The 15,436-nt window shown below is 49.6% G+C and overlaps 6 protein-coding genes across 6 annotated transcripts; 4 read left to right on the forward strand and 2 right to left on the reverse strand.

Annotated features, from left to right (window-relative positions):
* Positions 1-211: 211 nt before the first annotated feature.
* On the forward strand, positions 212-1,315 carry PENARI_c032G07298 (uncharacterized protein; the record flags this gene model as incomplete). Its single annotated transcript, XM_022636582.1, has 3 exons — positions 212-685; positions 744-965; positions 1,016-1,315. The coding sequence occupies 3 exons, from the start codon at positions 212-214 to the stop codon at positions 1,313-1,315; spliced, it is 996 nt and encodes a 331-aa protein (XP_022483570.1).
* A 183-nt stretch (positions 1,316-1,498) lies between these two features.
* PENARI_c032G02829 (uncharacterized protein) lies at positions 1,499-6,738 on the reverse strand (the record flags this gene model as incomplete). Its single annotated transcript, XM_022636555.1, has 2 exons — positions 1,499-5,486; positions 5,540-6,738. 2 exons carry the CDS (start codon positions 6,736-6,738, stop codon positions 1,499-1,501), a joined length of 5,187 nt encoding a protein of 1,728 aa, XP_022483537.1.
* Positions 6,739-7,506: 768 nt separating this feature from the next.
* Positions 7,507-8,274, forward strand: PENARI_c032G01861 (uncharacterized protein; the record flags this gene model as incomplete). The annotated part of the gene is made up of 2 exons (XM_022636547.1): positions 7,507-7,744; positions 7,799-8,274. The coding sequence occupies 2 exons, from the start codon at positions 7,507-7,509 to the stop codon at positions 8,272-8,274; spliced, it is 714 nt and encodes a 237-aa protein (XP_022483534.1).
* A 2,935-nt stretch (positions 8,275-11,209) lies between these two features.
* PENARI_c032G04597 (hydroxyisourate hydrolase) lies at positions 11,210-11,770 on the reverse strand (the record flags this gene model as incomplete). Its single annotated transcript, XM_022636567.1, has 1 exon — positions 11,210-11,770. The coding sequence occupies one exon, from the start codon at positions 11,768-11,770 to the stop codon at positions 11,210-11,212; it is 561 nt and encodes a 186-aa protein (XP_022483599.1).
* Positions 11,771-12,228: 458 nt separating this feature from the next.
* Positions 12,229-13,365, forward strand: PENARI_c032G12151 (ArsA family ATPase; the record flags this gene model as incomplete). Its single annotated transcript, XM_022636608.1, has 3 exons — positions 12,229-12,618; positions 12,676-13,265; positions 13,323-13,365. 3 exons carry the CDS (start codon positions 12,229-12,231, stop codon positions 13,363-13,365), a joined length of 1,023 nt encoding a protein of 340 aa, XP_022483598.1.
* A 1,052-nt stretch (positions 13,366-14,417) lies between these two features.
* PENARI_c032G00477 (uncharacterized protein) lies at positions 14,418-14,943 on the forward strand (the record flags this gene model as incomplete). The annotated part of the gene is made up of 2 exons (XM_022636533.1): positions 14,418-14,534; positions 14,737-14,943. The coding sequence occupies 2 exons, from the start codon at positions 14,418-14,420 to the stop codon at positions 14,941-14,943; spliced, it is 324 nt and encodes a 107-aa protein (XP_022483574.1).
* Positions 14,944-15,436: the final 493 nt, after the last annotated feature.

Genomic DNA, 15,436 nt, shown 5'->3' on the forward strand with positions numbered 1-15,436 from the left:
CTTTCAGTTTTCCTTTTCCCTCATCATTTTCCACAACAGCGACACGTTCTCACGTCGCTGTCGTTTCTCTGGTGTTTCTCCAGATTCTGGCTGTCATATCTTCAGGTAAGTGTGATGACCATTCCCATGTCTAAGTCTGACGACACGTTGCTGACTCGCTGTTGTTTTGCCGTCGTTTCAGTAGCGATCTAACTGCTGTGCGCTGATCATCATGCCTCCCCGCGGAACAGGTCGTGGTCGTGGCCGTGGCCGAGGTCGTGGCAAGGCCCCAGCAGCCCCAGCTCCTCCCAGTCGTTCGCCCACTCCATCTGAGGTTGAGAGTGTGATTTCCAGCTCGGACGATGAGCAGGAGGAAACCTCTAGTGCACCTGAATTCTCGCCAGCAGCTCGCTCGGTGATCACTGGTTCCGAGACTCCTACTCCCAGCGCTCCCAGCACTCCCACCCCCAGTGGACCCACTTCTCTTGCTGGTCTCCGCCGTGCCCTTACCGGTGGAGTCAGGAAGAAGAACCGCCCCCTTCGCCCTGTCGCCTATCTCCGCCATGTGGCGTGGTGCATGCACTGTTTCCGGACTTTCTTGGAGAACTGGGACACCAGTGGACCACCAGTGATCCCCTGCTGGGACGACGGCTTGTCGTCGAAGAGATGCCGTCAGTGCGCCAGCCGCAATAAGAATTGCGAGCCTGTGAGTGTTTCCAATAAGCATGGTGTTATGATAGCGGCTAACCAGCGTTTCTCTGTAGGTAAACGAAGGTATCCTTGGTGATGCGATGCGTCTCCAGTGCATTCTCGACTGGGCCAAGCCTTTCTGGGACAATGAGGACGATAACGAAGTTTTCGATTTGGACAATGCTGTCTTTGGTGACCTGGTCCAGGCTGTTCAGGCCCTGCTCGCCGGTTTCAACGTCCTCTTAGATGGTCACCGTAAGCAGTTTGGCATTGCTTCAGATAAGAAGCCAGCGAAGGTACGGTGTTCTGTTGTTGTTTCTCTAGCGTTTTGCTAACTGTTCGGTAGGACATCGCCAAGTCCTACGAAGCAGTTGTCCACAACCGTCGTGGATTGCTCCAGCCAATCCCTGTCACTGTCGGTATGTCGTCGCTTCGCCGTCTCGTCGCTGAAGCTTCGACTTACCCCGGTGCACGTCTTTCGGATGATGGTTACCATGCTTGGGCTTTTGCTGTGCGAACTTTTCGTTCCGCTGTTGTTGAGATTGTGGCTAGCCAGGAGAAGTACGATAACCTCTCTAACCCCCAGTACGACCAGCTTGAGGCAGATGTGGTCAAGGATTTCCCCGTTGAGGACTACCTTGTTTAGTCGTCGGGTTGCTAGTGTTTCGTTGGCTCGTAGGAGGGTCTTTTGCTGTTTATCCTTTCGAGGATAGTTTTTGTGTTTTCTCCGGTTTTGTGGATATGGCGGGTAGCTAGGGTGAGCTAGTTGTCTTGCTGTATTTTCGCTAGTGTTTTGTGGTCGGATCGATGTTTCCCCAGGATAATTCAATCAATTCGACCTTTTCTTTTGCTTCTGGAACTTTGCGATAATACCTCTAGCATTCCCCATGTCCGAGAGTGGTACCCATTGATTGTACTCGGAGGGCCATCCTTTCCATTTAACCAAGTAGTGTAGTTCATTCTGGAACTTCTTTTCACCCCGGACCTCCTCAACCTCCCACTCATCATCATCTTCTAGCTCTGGCATAGGTAGGGTTTCACTATCGTTTCGCTGATGCCATTCTTGGAGTAAAGAGACAGGGAAGACATTGTGTAGACGAGAGTATTGCTCGGGTAATGCTAGCCGGTACGCCTGCTTTCCAACTTTGTCAAGGATCCGGAAAGGTCCAATGAAGTTTGGGGCAAGTTTTCTTGATGGGTTCTTTATTCGGAGATTGCGGGTTGATAGTGCAACTAATTGTCCCCTTCGGAACTGTATAGGTTCGTGGCGTTTATTGTAGTGTTTCGCCTGCGATTCGCTTGCTTTTCGCCATGCTTCTTGAAGCCTTTCTCGTAGCTTTTGCAACTTTTCTAGTCGTGCTGTAGTTGCTGGGACTTCCTCCCTGGAAGCGCCGTCCTCGGCGCGCAATTGGAAGTTTGGGTCATAACCGTAAAGTGCTTTGAAAGGTGTAAACCCTGTGGTTGAGTTTATAGCATTATTGGTGGCAAATTGGGCTGTAGGGAGGAGGACTGGCCAATTGGTTTGTTCCGTATTGACGAAGCATCGAAGGTAGCTCTCGAGTACTTGGTTCATCCTTTCCGTTTGGCCGTCGGTCTGCGGGTGAAACGCTGTCGAAAATCTCAATTTGACATGGCTTTGGTAGCAGAGTTTAGACCAGAATTTGCTAGTAAAGACTGATCCTCGGTCTGAAACTATGCTATTTGGCGGGCCAAATCGGAGTTCGATTTCTTGGTGAAACAATTCAGCTAGTTGCACAGCATCAATTGTAGATGAAACGGGTAGGAAGACGGCGTATTTTGAAAATCTATCCACGATAACTAAGATCGCGTCGACGGTGTTGTCCTTGTAAATTGTCTGTGGCAAGTGGGTGATAAAGTCCATTGCTAGATCGCTGAAGGGTCGCTGGGGAATCGGTAGCGACTGTAGTTCGCCATAAGGTCGATGCCTTGGTGTGGCTGCCCCTTGGCATACTGCGCATTCTTTGACGTATTGGGCCACGTCCTTTTGCAAGTTAACCCAATGGAATTTGCGTTTTAGTAACTCGGTGGTGCGAGTTCGACCGAAATGTCCTGCGAGTGGATCATCATGGTAGATATTTAGCAGTTTCTGACGTAGGCCATTTCTTATGGGGATGTACAACCTATTTTGGTATCTAAGGAGGCCTTCATGGTCGACTAGCCATCCATGGTTCCCGCGCTTTTCTAGCTTAACGTCGGTGATACGACGGCGGGTCTCTGGGTCTCCGCCCTGTTCCTGTCCGATCTGGGACTTTAAATCAGTCGTGGAGTTCAATTCCTGAACTGACCAACCCGTGGTCCCACGCTTGGCTTGTGAGACTCCGACGTTTCCACGCCTTGCCTCTGAGACTCCGACGATTCGACGCCTTGCCTCAGGGTCCTCACCCTGTATTCGCCCAATTAAGGTCTTCAATTCTGTCGTGGCGTCTAGCCCGTAGACTTGTTCAACCACACAGGCGCGCTCAACCTCCCGCTGGGTGATCGCACGATCTCCCTCAGCGGTGCGAACTGTCATGGCGTCTTCTTCTAAGACTAGGGGCAAAACCATGCAGCGGTGACTAACGACTTTTTCACGGGACGCACGACGGCGGTACGCTGGGTAGCGCAGAGGTACTCGATGGTACAGAGAAGCTCGACGGCGTTTCTCTCCCTTAATAGACGCTCGACGGCGTATCAGCACTCGACGGTGCAGAGATGCTCGACGGCTATCTCTCTTCTTGCTAAGCTCCGGCGTCCCGGGCTCGCTAAGCTCAGTCGTAGGCACATCCTGGCTGGCCTTGGTTGCAGGCACATCCTGACCGGTATTCATTTCTTTGACAGCAATTTGCTGTACATTCACCCCCTGATCGCTAGCGAAGCGCTCTTGGATCGGGGTCGTAAGTTCAGCTGCGGGCGCAACCCGACTGGCATTTGGTTTCCTTGATAAGCCATCCGCGGGATTGGTCTTCCCAGCGCGATGCTTTATAGTGAACTCGAACGGAGTTAAAAACATAAGCCACCTTGCCTGTCTGCCGTTAAGCTTAGGCTGCTTCATAAATGTCTGGAGATTAGCATGGTCTGAAAGCACCTCGACGGGATACTTGCTACCCTCTAGGTAGTGCCTCCATTGTTTAAACGAATAAACGATAGCGAAAAGCTCTTGATCTGGCGTCGCATAACGGAGCTCCGCGCCAATAAATTTCTTTGACCAGTACGCTACGGGGTGCCATGTCCCGCTAGCGTCTGGCTGCGAGAGGATTCCAGCCATCCCAAGGTTTGATGCATCAGATTCGATACGGATCCGTTTTTGTGGATCAAAATGCTGGAGCACTGGGGCTTCTTGGAATGCATTGAGAAGCCGGTGAAACGCTTGCGTTTCTTCGTCGGAGAGCAAGACATTACCAGGCTTCTTGCCATTCTTACTTCCTCGAAGCAGGGAGGTTAGAGGTAATGCAATCAGGCTATACCCTTGGATAAATCGTCGATAAAAGTTGCAGAATCCTAGGAATACTTGGATTTCATGGTAGCTTTTTGGGATTTCCCATGAAGCGATAGCGTCGACGCGCTGTCTATCCATTGATATGCCATTCCTAGACACCACGAATCCTAGGAATTCAACCTGGTCTTGGTAGAAGGTGCATTTTGCAGGTTTCGCGTATAGCTGTGCCTGTCGTAACCTCTGTAGCACTTGACAAATATGCTCTGTGTGGGCCTCGCGGTCCGGCGAGAAGATCAGGATATCATCGAGATACGCCACACAAACGACATCGAGAAGCCCTCTTAACGCCGTGTGAATATAATTCTGAAAAGTGGCTGGTGCATTCGTAAGACCAAACGGCATGACTGTATACTCGAAATGGCCATAGCGAGTGCGAAAGGCTGTTTTCCACTCTTCTCCTTCACGGATCCTGATCCGATAGTACGCATCTTGTATATCAATTTTGCTAAAGAACTGCGCGCCAGCGAGTCGATCGAGGATCTCCGAGATGAGAGGAAGGGGATACCGGTTTTTGACTGAGACCTTATTTAATCCCCGATAGTCTACACAGAGACGTAGACTGCCATCCTTCTTTGGAACAAATAGGATAGGGGCCCCTGCTGGACTTTTCGAGGGTCGGATCCGACCATTGTCAAGGTTTTCATCTAGGTAGGACCGAAGCTCTCGAAGTTCTGTCTGAGAGAGAGGGTAAATTGGGCCATACGGCGGCGTTTCGCCGTCTTTTAGCTCGATAGTATGGTCTGTTGCTTTCTGAGGTGGTAGGGTCTTGGCATTTTCGGGAGCGAATACGTCGCGGTACGCTAGTAATTCGCTAGGGAGACCCTCCTCACGTGAGGCGGGGTATTCTTGGTTGTCTCCTGGAAGCCACACTTCCTCAGGAAGCTTTACCACCGCATACACGTACGCGTGGTTCCGGCATTCCTTTACAAATTGATATGGGGTGGCTATCGAGTATGACGGTGCGACATACCACCACTGGCGTTTATGTGGCGAAAAGTCGACGTGTTCATCTCGCACCGTTGTCATAGATAGGAGAACCGGGCTTCCTTCGAGGCGAGGGTCTCGATCGATAGCTAGACAACGCCTTTCGAAGGTGCGAGTAGTCCCCCGCGAGTCGGTCGCCGTGATAGGGACTATCCACACCCCATAAGTAGGTGTTGACCTTCGATTGATAGCTGAGATAATGACGCCGGTGAGTGGTGCGCGACGGAGTCCGTATTGCTGAGCAAATTGATGACTGACGATGTCAACCTCGGCTCCGCTATCGAGATCCGCATGCGTTTCGATGTCGCCCCGTACGGTAATTGGGATATATAGGCGGCTTGTGGTCCCAATTTTATCTTGAGGGGTCGGTGTCCCGGCTTCTACACCGACCCTCTGGCTTTTCCCGAATGCGCTGGTGCCGACTGAACCTTAGTCGAATTTTGGGGGCACTGGTCCTTCCAGTGGTCTGTTGACCCGCAGGTGAAACAGCTGTATGGTTTTTGTGGAGTTGTATTATCGTTTCGCTGGCGATCATGCGGCTTTGCGCCGAATTCACGCCGGTTTGAATATGGTTTAGTGTTTGGGTTTCGGTCACCACCTCGTCCTCGGAAGCTTCCACGGTTCCATCCTCGGCCCCGACCAAAGTTGGAGGATGGCCCGTTGAAGTTAGTCCGTTTTCGATATCCCTGTTGGTCAGGGGAGTGATGTCTTTTGTTTGTTGAGCGGGGAGGGTAGTCCTTTGTTCCCGACTCCGTTTGAATGAGGTTCCAATAGTGCATCGCTGTCGATACCATCTCGTCCCGATTTTTAGGCAAATGAAGCATAGCATTCTGGATACGTGATCGGAGGCGAAGCTGTAACTTAGTGAAGAAGTTAAGTGCCCGTTGATCCTCCGACGGTGCTTCGAAATGTCTTTCGAGCGAGAGGAGGTAGGAATTAAAATCGCTTGGACTTTGATTCGGACCTTGCCGGGCCTCTTGTAAAGAGGTAGCGATGTCGGCTTGTAGTGTGGCCGAATTGTGTAGTAACGTAAGAGTCCATTTCTCGAATAGTTCCCATGTCGTTTTGTAAGCGGTTCGCTGGGGCTCCGCCTTCTCTTCGACATAGTGTCGCCATCTTTCGCGACAGTCAGAACTCATGCAGTTGGTGGCACCAAGGATCTTTCTCTCGTCCGATCCATATTTGCGGGGTGCGCCTGCGAACATGTCTTGGAGGTCATTGAGCCAGGTTTGGCGTTGTTGTATACTGTAGTGTGCTTTAAAAATTGCAACTTCGATTTTGATTTCTCCGGAAGCTCGTCCTCGATCAGATGATGTAGAGGAAGAGCGTCGATGGCGATCCGACAACGATTTCTCGGTTATTTGGCCGATTGCTTCCTCGAGTTCCTTCTTTCGGGTAAGCAACGCATGAAGGGTTTCGAGGCGTTCGACCTCAGCGAGGTGCTCGCTAAGTTGGGAAGTCCGGTCCTGAGAATTGTTCTCCGGGCTGCTACTTCCGTCGTAGATAGTGGCGGGAGGAACAATGGACTCGGTGTCGGTTCGGTGTGGGTTCGCTGGCGATCCCCGAGCGACCGACGATCGGGTAGTCATTGTTGCTTTGGGAGGCATCTTCAATCTTAGGTAGTTGAAGAAGAAGGATCAGAATTGTAAAGAAAGGGGTTCTAGTATTTGCAGGATAGAGCCTGTCAACTAGGTAAGACGAAGATGCCTGGGAAGCAAGTAGTATATTGGAGGAATACAGAGACTGATCCTTGGAGAACCTCTGGGTTCTCCTGGAGTGCACTATTTAACATGGGAGATCAGCGTTGCGGTGAGGAAGCGCTGACGTGTCGACACCTGTATGATGTTGATCCTCTGACAGTGCGAGAGATCTGTGCATGATTCCTGAGGACTCTGTGCATGATTCCTGAGGACTCTGTGCATGATTCCTGAGGACTCTGTGCATGATTCCTGAGGACTCCGTTACAATAGCCTTACGGAGACTATGCTATCGGACGGGCACCTTATAAACCTAACCGGCGGCCAATTCTCTATCGTTCTAAGAGAGCTAGAGACCTTATCTATATCGACATTAGCGGCGGCGGTAAGCTTACACCCGCCATTGAAACGGGGGCTAGATACTAGCTTCTTATGATCGATGACTTCGATGGATAGGCCAAGATACGCTTCCTTAGGACCAAATCGGAAGCTAAGATAGTCATCAAGGAGCTTTTTAGCACGTACGAAAGGGACCGGGAATATCAGATAAAGGACCTTATCACTCCTAGAGAAGATCCACAACCTAGGAATGAAATTGGTGCTATTTAGACCGATAATGGCAAAGAATTCACCTTCCAAAAGCTTTAATATTGGGCCAAAATGAGAGGAATTCACTGGTATTTCATTGCCCCGTACGCCTATGAGCAAAATGGCAAGGTTGAGCGTCTTATGCGTACTGTTGGTGAGAGAATGCGATACATTCTAGCCGATAGCAAGCTTCCTACCTTCCTATGGGCTGAAGTCATGAAAACTGTTATTATCGTGAGAAACATGACGGTTTATAATGGCCGTAAGATGTATGGAAGACCTCCTATTACACCCTTCGAGCTTCGCTACGGTAGGAAGCCAGACCTATCATTTCTACGTATCATTGGTAGCAAGGTCTAGAAAGTCTTCCCACGTGAAGCTATTCACCAAAGCGAAGAAGGACGCCACCTAGCTCTGAGAGCAGAGCTTGGCTACCTCACTGGATACACTGGCTATAGCGGCGCCCAATATCGCGTCTATAGACCATTTCCTAATAAGAAAGGAGGCACAATGCATGTCGTGGGAGATGCAATCATTGATGAAGGACCCGATTGGGATCTATATAATGACCCTGACACCCCGACAACACCTACTAGCATCCAGCAAGAGACCCAGCCAGCCTCTCCAGCTATTTCCGGGCCCGTCAACCTCCATGGCCCTGATCCAGAGGACTCCGACGACCCCAAAAATGACGAATTCTACGTATTAGACGAGGATTCAGATCAATCCGAGGTCTTAGACGCATCGGACGTCTCCGACGCCGATTCTAGAGACCCAATTCAGCTATTTTCAACGGCTTTAAGAGCTAAAAAAGCTGAGATTCAACGCTATAAAGACTAGTCTATAGTGCTTCTTACGGAAGCTGCAATACTCTCTATAGAGAGCTCTCTCCTAGCACTTCCGTCTATCTAAGATATCGAGTCTACGCTAGCTTAATAGCTCGAGTCTCTAACCTCTCTTCGGGAAGCTAAGGCTTCACCGTTCTAGCTATAGTGGGAGCAAGCTATAAAGTTAGAGATCGCTTAATTTGAGGTTCTCTAAGTATAGCAACCAGTATCTCCACCACTAGGGGCCAAGATCCTCTCGGGTAGATAGGTCTATAAGCTTAAGACCGATACTAATAGCAGACCTACTAAGTTCAAAGCACGTTAGGTGGCCCGAGGTAATACCTAGAGAGAAGGCATTGATTATAAGGATGCGTACGCCGCTACCGGCCGCTACGAGACCCTCCGAGTACTCCTTATAGTCATTATATTAAAGAAGCTATATTCGACGCATTTAGACGTTAATTTGGCCTATCTCAATACGATTTTGGAAGAGGAAACGTATATATAATACCCCGACGGTCTCGACTTTCATAGCGTCGAACCTCACGGTAATGTCTATCGCCTTCGTAAGAGTCTATACGGCTTACGCTAGTCAGCAGCCAATTGGTATAAGACCCTTAGTAGCTTCCTCCTTTCCAAAGGCTTCAATACCTTATCCTCTGATCTATATCTATATATACGCCACGAGCAAGGGGGTAGAATTACCATTATCTTCGTCTACGTAGATAATATATTGCTCGTATCGACGTCTCTAATAACGCTTTAGAGAGTCAAGGAAGCGATCGCTAAGCAATAGTCTATTTTAGACCTAGGTGAAGTCTCTCACTACCTTAGCCTAAAGATCCAACGTGACCGTGAAGCCGGAATTATGAAAATAGGCTAAAAAGCCTATATTGATAAGTTTCCTAACGTCCTAGCAACCTCTCTAAGACCTTTTATCCTATTTAGTCCTAGCACCGAGCTTAGGAAAGCCGATGAACCGGCAAACCGTGAAAACGTGAAGACCTACTAGTCTCTCACCGGTAGTCTAATTTACGCTAGCACGGTCTTACGTTCTAATCTCTCCCTAGCGCTTAGGATGCTCACGAAGCATAACCTTAAACCCTACGATCCTCACTTCTCCGCCGTCTACTAAGCCGTCTAGTACGCTAAGCGAACTAGCAACCTTACGATAACCTATAGACGGCCGAAAACGAGTGGTAATACTAGTTTTGAGGACGGATACGGGTTCTAGGGGTGCGTGGACGCGTTATTTATATCAGATCCTAACACTATAAGAAGCCGTATAGGATAGGTATTCTACCTCGCTAGCGGTCCAATTTCTTAGGCTTCGAAGCAGCAATCCTGTATCACGAAGTTATTAGCCGAAGCAGAGTATTACGCTCTCTCAGACGCAGGAAGCTAGGGTGTATAGCTTTATCGCTTGCTCGTCGATCTATAGGCAGTGAAAGCGTCGGAACCAATTCGCCTATACAGCGACAGCCAATCCGCGATTTCCATGGCTAAAACCTTAAGGCATCACTCGAGAAGCCGCCACATTAAGACTTATTACCATTAGATCCGCGAGAGAGTTGAAGAAGGCAAAATACGACTCTCTCACGTCGCCGGCGTCTCTAACATTGCTGATAGCCTCACCAAGCCATTAGTAAGACCTGCTTTCGAAGCATTTCGCAACGCATTGGCGTTGAAAGCCTGATTCACCCTGAGAGAGTCGAGCATTTACCTCCTACGTCTCATGCCTTTCTTGAAGACATGGCAGCTTCAATACTAAGGGGGTGTGTTGAGATTCATGGCTTGCTTAGGCATCTCCAGGCATTAAATGCCCGCTTCGCCAAAGCATGAAGCTCATGATCAGCATTCAACCTACCATGTATAGGATAGTTCAGGGGAAATGCTTCACATTAAATAGGATCTCTCCTTCATAAAGGAGAGACCAGACTTAAACCACCTCGTTGGTTCTTGGCAAGAGTTTCCTAGCATCATTCATCGTATTCTCCATTCAAAATTTCAACAAATGATATGCCTTTTTTCGGAGTCGGTTGGTTTCTGAGAGGCATAACCTAGCCCCACGCGCTCGTGTCTATTTATGGCTTTAGCAATGACCCCTTACAGTACTCCAGATAGACCCTCATCACCTCCTTTCAGACACCTGGTGACTTGGTGACTTGCATCTGTCCAAATCTTGGAACATTGCTAATGGCACCTATTTTCTTTTTACAAGCGGATCTAATAATGATACCTTGACTCGCGTGTAGTCAAGAGTCCGACTTGGGGAATCATCAGCTCCATGCAATTACAACGATAAATTGAAATTGCTATTGAATTGCGAATTGTGAGTGTGCAACTTATTGGCCTGATAAAGCTTCGAAACGCCAGAAACAGGACGGTCATTATTTTCCAGGTTCCTTTGGGTTATTTTGGCCAAATCTTGTTTCCCTCCCACCCCGGCTGTCCATTTCCAAAGCAGATTTTCGATTAACGCTAAACAACACAATTCAAGCGATTTGAGACATTGCAAATTTGCTGTACTAGTTCATTGATTCTTTAGTCCATCTTAAGTCTCCCAGATCTTAGAAACAGGAAGTGAACCAGTATAGTATCACACGCCGCCACTAGACATACACCGTGAATTGAACCGATCAAGTCAACCTCCACTCTCTTCGCAGTAGGGTCGTCGTCAATATTGGATGACAGTCATGCATCACGGAAGCGCAACGGAAGAGAGATGCAGCTAGGTCGTCAAAAGTCCAAATCACAAGTCCTTCATGCTGTGGATAACCTCTTTTCTGCCACGTTGACTTGATACCATACAGATCACGTAGGCTGAAAATATATAACTTATCTCTTATATCCTTTATATCATTGTAATTGATCATCTCCAGGAATTCAAAGCCAAGCTTCGCACAGCTCCAGATGACATGCTATATGTACAACCCCCAATCTCCACCTCACGAGCCCCGATAAGTAGAGTAATTCCAAGGACCCAGCAGAACAGGAACATGATAATGCTTCCAGCCCTCCTCACCCTCACGCCCACGACCCTTCACAGTAAACTTGACTTCAACCTCGGGCCAGAAACTCTCCACACCCTGAGCCTCATACCAAGGGCCGACATCAAAGCGCACAGACCAGTTGGTCTTGCTATCAGCGGCGGGCAGCGCAGCGAGGACAGCGGGGACGGACTGCGATGCTGTTCCTACAGGCGTCCAGTTAGCCACGCGGCCGTCGGCGTTTGTTGTTGCGCGGAAGGTGGCAGGGTTGGCGGTGGTGGAGGGGTCGAGGAGGGTCAGGGTTACTGGCAGGTTTGCTGCTGGTGTTCCTGACAGTGTGTTGAGGCAATGGCAAGTGATAGGATCGCGCGCTGCCATTGTTGGTTGTTTGGTGGTGTTGGAGGTGGAGGTGGAGGTGGATTTGGATTGGGGATGTGGGGATGGGGAGATTTGTTGCTGGTAGAGTGCGAGGCGATTGGTGATGCGACCAATATTGGAAGTAGACTCGGTGGTGTCCATTCAGAGGGGTTTGGGGTATTGGGAAGAGTTAGAAGGGGAAAGGAGGGAGAGGAGTATATTTCTATTTGGTGCGCATCGGAGGATACCGATGGGTGCGGAGAGTGCCATGCAGCTATCTACTGGCCTCGCCCGACTTGTGCGGCAACTTCTCAGCTTCTTTTCGCCTCGTGTTAGTTTGAATATGGGTCGAGTCTGTATTTATTTCCACTGTTGTGTTTGTTTCAGTCTTGAATCAGCATTCAAATGGTGTTTTGGCGACTTGAGGGCAAAGTACACGCTGCGCGAGCATGAACAATAACCTCAAAGGGGATCTATATTTGTGAATAATTGCAAGGAAGTTGGCAGTTGTGGATAGTTGAAAGGGGAAGTGTCAAAAGGCCAGACTTCCGGAAAGTTCGACGGTTTGCGGGGCAAATAATCACAACTTCATTTGAACTTCCCACTTCAACTCCCCAACAATGTCTTCCGCTGTGGTACATGGCGACGATCTCGACATGGAGCCTACGCTCCAGTCGGTCCTCAACCAAAACACACTCCGTTGGATCTTCGTCGGAGGTAAGGGAGGTGTGGGTAAGACCACCACCTCGTGCTCGCTGGCCATCCAGTTGGCCAAGGTGCGCAAGTCTGTCTTGCTGATCTCGACCGATCCCGCACACAACCTGAGCGACGCTTTCGGTCAAAAGTTTGGAAAGGAAGCGCGTCTGATCGATGGGTTCTCGAACCTCAGCGCGATGGAGATCGATCCCAATGGCAGCATCCAGGACCTGCTTGCCACTGGAGATGGCCAAGGCGAAGACCCCATGGCGGGGTTGGGCATGGGCAACATGATGCAGGATCTGGCATTCAGCGTAAATTGCCCCGTCGCACCATTCATACTACGTGTTGAGCTAACTTGGTCTCGCTAGATTCCCGGTGTTGACGAGGCCATGTCCTTTGCCGAAGTCCTCAAGCAGGTCAAGTCGCTCTCATACGAGTGCATCGTATTCGACACCGCTCCGACCGGCCACACCCTCCGCTTCCTCCAATTCCCCACCGTGCTCGAGAAGGCGCTAGCGAAACTTTCCCAGCTGTCCTCTCAGTTTGGCCCGATGCTGAACTCGATTCTGGGCGCTCGTGGCGGTCTGCCCGGAGGCCAGAATATGGATGAGCTGTTGCAGAAGATGGAGTCATTGCGTGAGACTATCAGCGAAGTCAACACGCAATTCAAGAACCCGGACATGACCACCTTTGTTTGTGTCTGCATTGCGGAGTTCTTGTCGCTCTACGAGACGGAACGTATGATTCAGGAATTGACCAGCTACAACATTGACACGCACTCGATCGTTGTCAACCAGCTGCTGTTCCCCAAGGAGGGAAGCAACTGCGACCAATGCACTGCCCGGAGAAAGATGCAGAAGAAGTACCTCGAGCAAATTGAAGAGCTCTATGAGGATTTCAATGTAGTCCGCATGCCGATGCTTGTTGAGGAAGTGCGCGGGAAGGAGAAGTTGGAAAAGTAAGTTGACCCCAAACGGATCTCGAGGAATGTTTCAAGCTAACGCTTATCCTGCAGGTTCAGTGAGATGCTGGTGAACCCATACGTGCCTCCTCAGTAAAGGATGCGAGATACATTCCACTTATGTAGGACGAATTATGAAAAGATTAGAGAATAATACATGCATTATTGACATGATATGTTTGTGAGGATATTCTATCATTGTAGAGGATATGATATGACCATAGAACTGTAAACTTCCCCCATTATATCATCCTTGAGCTACGGAGTACAACGCACCTGTCTTGGCTGAACGCGATCAATATAGGGTTCTTCCAAAAACCCGTCTCTTGGCAATTGGAGAGGAAAAAGGATTCCTGTCCCAAAAGCGAGAGATGCAGATGCCCTCACTGCAGCATTGTGGCCCCGCGATCGAAGACGACAATCCGTGGTGCCACGACATCACCGCAGAGCCAATTTGGCGCCGCATAGGTTTGAGAATCTGCGGTGAGAGAGAAAACACGCACATCCCCCAGGGTCGGTGAATAACTGGGTAGTTTGCCCTTGGATTGATTCGAGACCGATGCTTCGCCATGCAAGCCTCACTTCTGACCGTGACCGGGGCCTCGGTAGTAAAGATGGGTGGGAAGGTGGATGAAACGCCCGGGCTTCCTGTCCCAAGCTCAATACCGACCATCAGAAAAAGCGTTGGGTCTCGTTGCTTGATGAAAGTGAGGCGCTCTCTTGTCAGCCGAATATTCCGACATGAACCCTTCTCCCCTGTGGATAATCTGGGCCATTCTCCTTCCGCTGTTTAATCTTTCTGCATCTTGCCGAGATTATTGTCCCGGGTTCGTCAAGAGGTTCCATCCTGCCATGTGGATTATGCACTGGGAAGGGAGTACGCGGTCTCCTTTCTGTGGGTTGACCTCCTGTGAGATCATATCCGAAGAATCAGACAGGCCATTAGCGCACCTATAACTGAGGGCTGTCTCATTTATCGCTTATCTGTTCGAGTATCATCCCTATTTATACTCCATGCCTTGTCCTTCAGGGAATGTCAAAAGTCCCACTGCGAGTATCCAGGCACGGTCCGTTTGTGTCGGTGTCGACTGGCATCTGACCTAACATTTCCTTCGCCTTGCCTTGTCGCCTCACCTCTGGATTCTGACAATGTCCCCTGACCAACAGTACTGGCTTCCGGGGTACGGGCTGTCCCGACATATCGTCTTAGGGCATATCCATTACTTCTTGGGCCCGACTGCGTCAGTCAGACCCTATAGCTATCAGGTATGCCAGGTTATACTTCTGCTCCACTCCGGGTAACTTGTCCTAATCATATATCTTTGGTGATAAAGGGACGTGAAGGATATCTCATCAACGGCGTGCCTCTCACGCGGGTTTGTTCTCCTTTCATGACTTTCTTTTTCGATATACTTCAATTGCAAAGTTGAAGTCCATCAGCACATCAAATCCTGACTGCTTTTTATAGGAACAAATTGACGACCTCGCAACAATGTCCCGGGAGTACGAAAGACAGGAGGCAGCTCGCATGGCCCATAACAATGGCACCGCAACTTCCAGTCCAGGCACCGATAAATCAACCTATCATACCTCGCATGAGACTTTTATCAACGAGATTATCCCGATAAGCACACCTGCTCCACGCAGACGTGATCAAGATTCGCGAGGTCGTTGATTTTCTTTCCGAGTGCGCTACCATCTATTGGAGAGGATATCCCACTTCCAGCCCTGGTCCAACCTTAGGATTCCCTTGAAGGACAGCCCTACCGTCGTCGATCGACATTATCTATCGGGTCAACTCTGTTCTTTCTTTTCACCTTGGAACCTCATTCATATTCATGAGGCAGGGAAACTTGGCCATTTCCTGGACATTGAGCCTCTGGAAATCGCCGGACTCCATGGATCAAGCCAAGGCGGTCCGGTCCAGTGGAAGCTCCGTGGATGGAAGCGGTTTTTGTGAAGGTAGCCGTAGCTTTTGGGGCTGATAGGATCGTCATCTTTGTTCCATTTTCATGCACTTTGCGTCTTTTCTCTCTCTTTTTCTTCTTATACCCTTCTGCAAAATAGCGAAAAGACTGTACAATGTCGTACGACAGGGGCCATGAGTGTGTATACAGTACCCCCGATGAAATATTGGACAGTACACAAAAGCCTCGAAGCGAGTATAC

The sequence above is a fragment of the Penicillium arizonense genome (assembly GCF_001773325.1).
Source record: "Penicillium arizonense strain CBS 141311 chromosome Unknown PENARI_contig032, whole genome shotgun sequence".
Classification (NCBI taxonomy): domain Eukaryota; kingdom Fungi; phylum Ascomycota; class Eurotiomycetes; order Eurotiales; family Aspergillaceae; genus Penicillium; species Penicillium arizonense.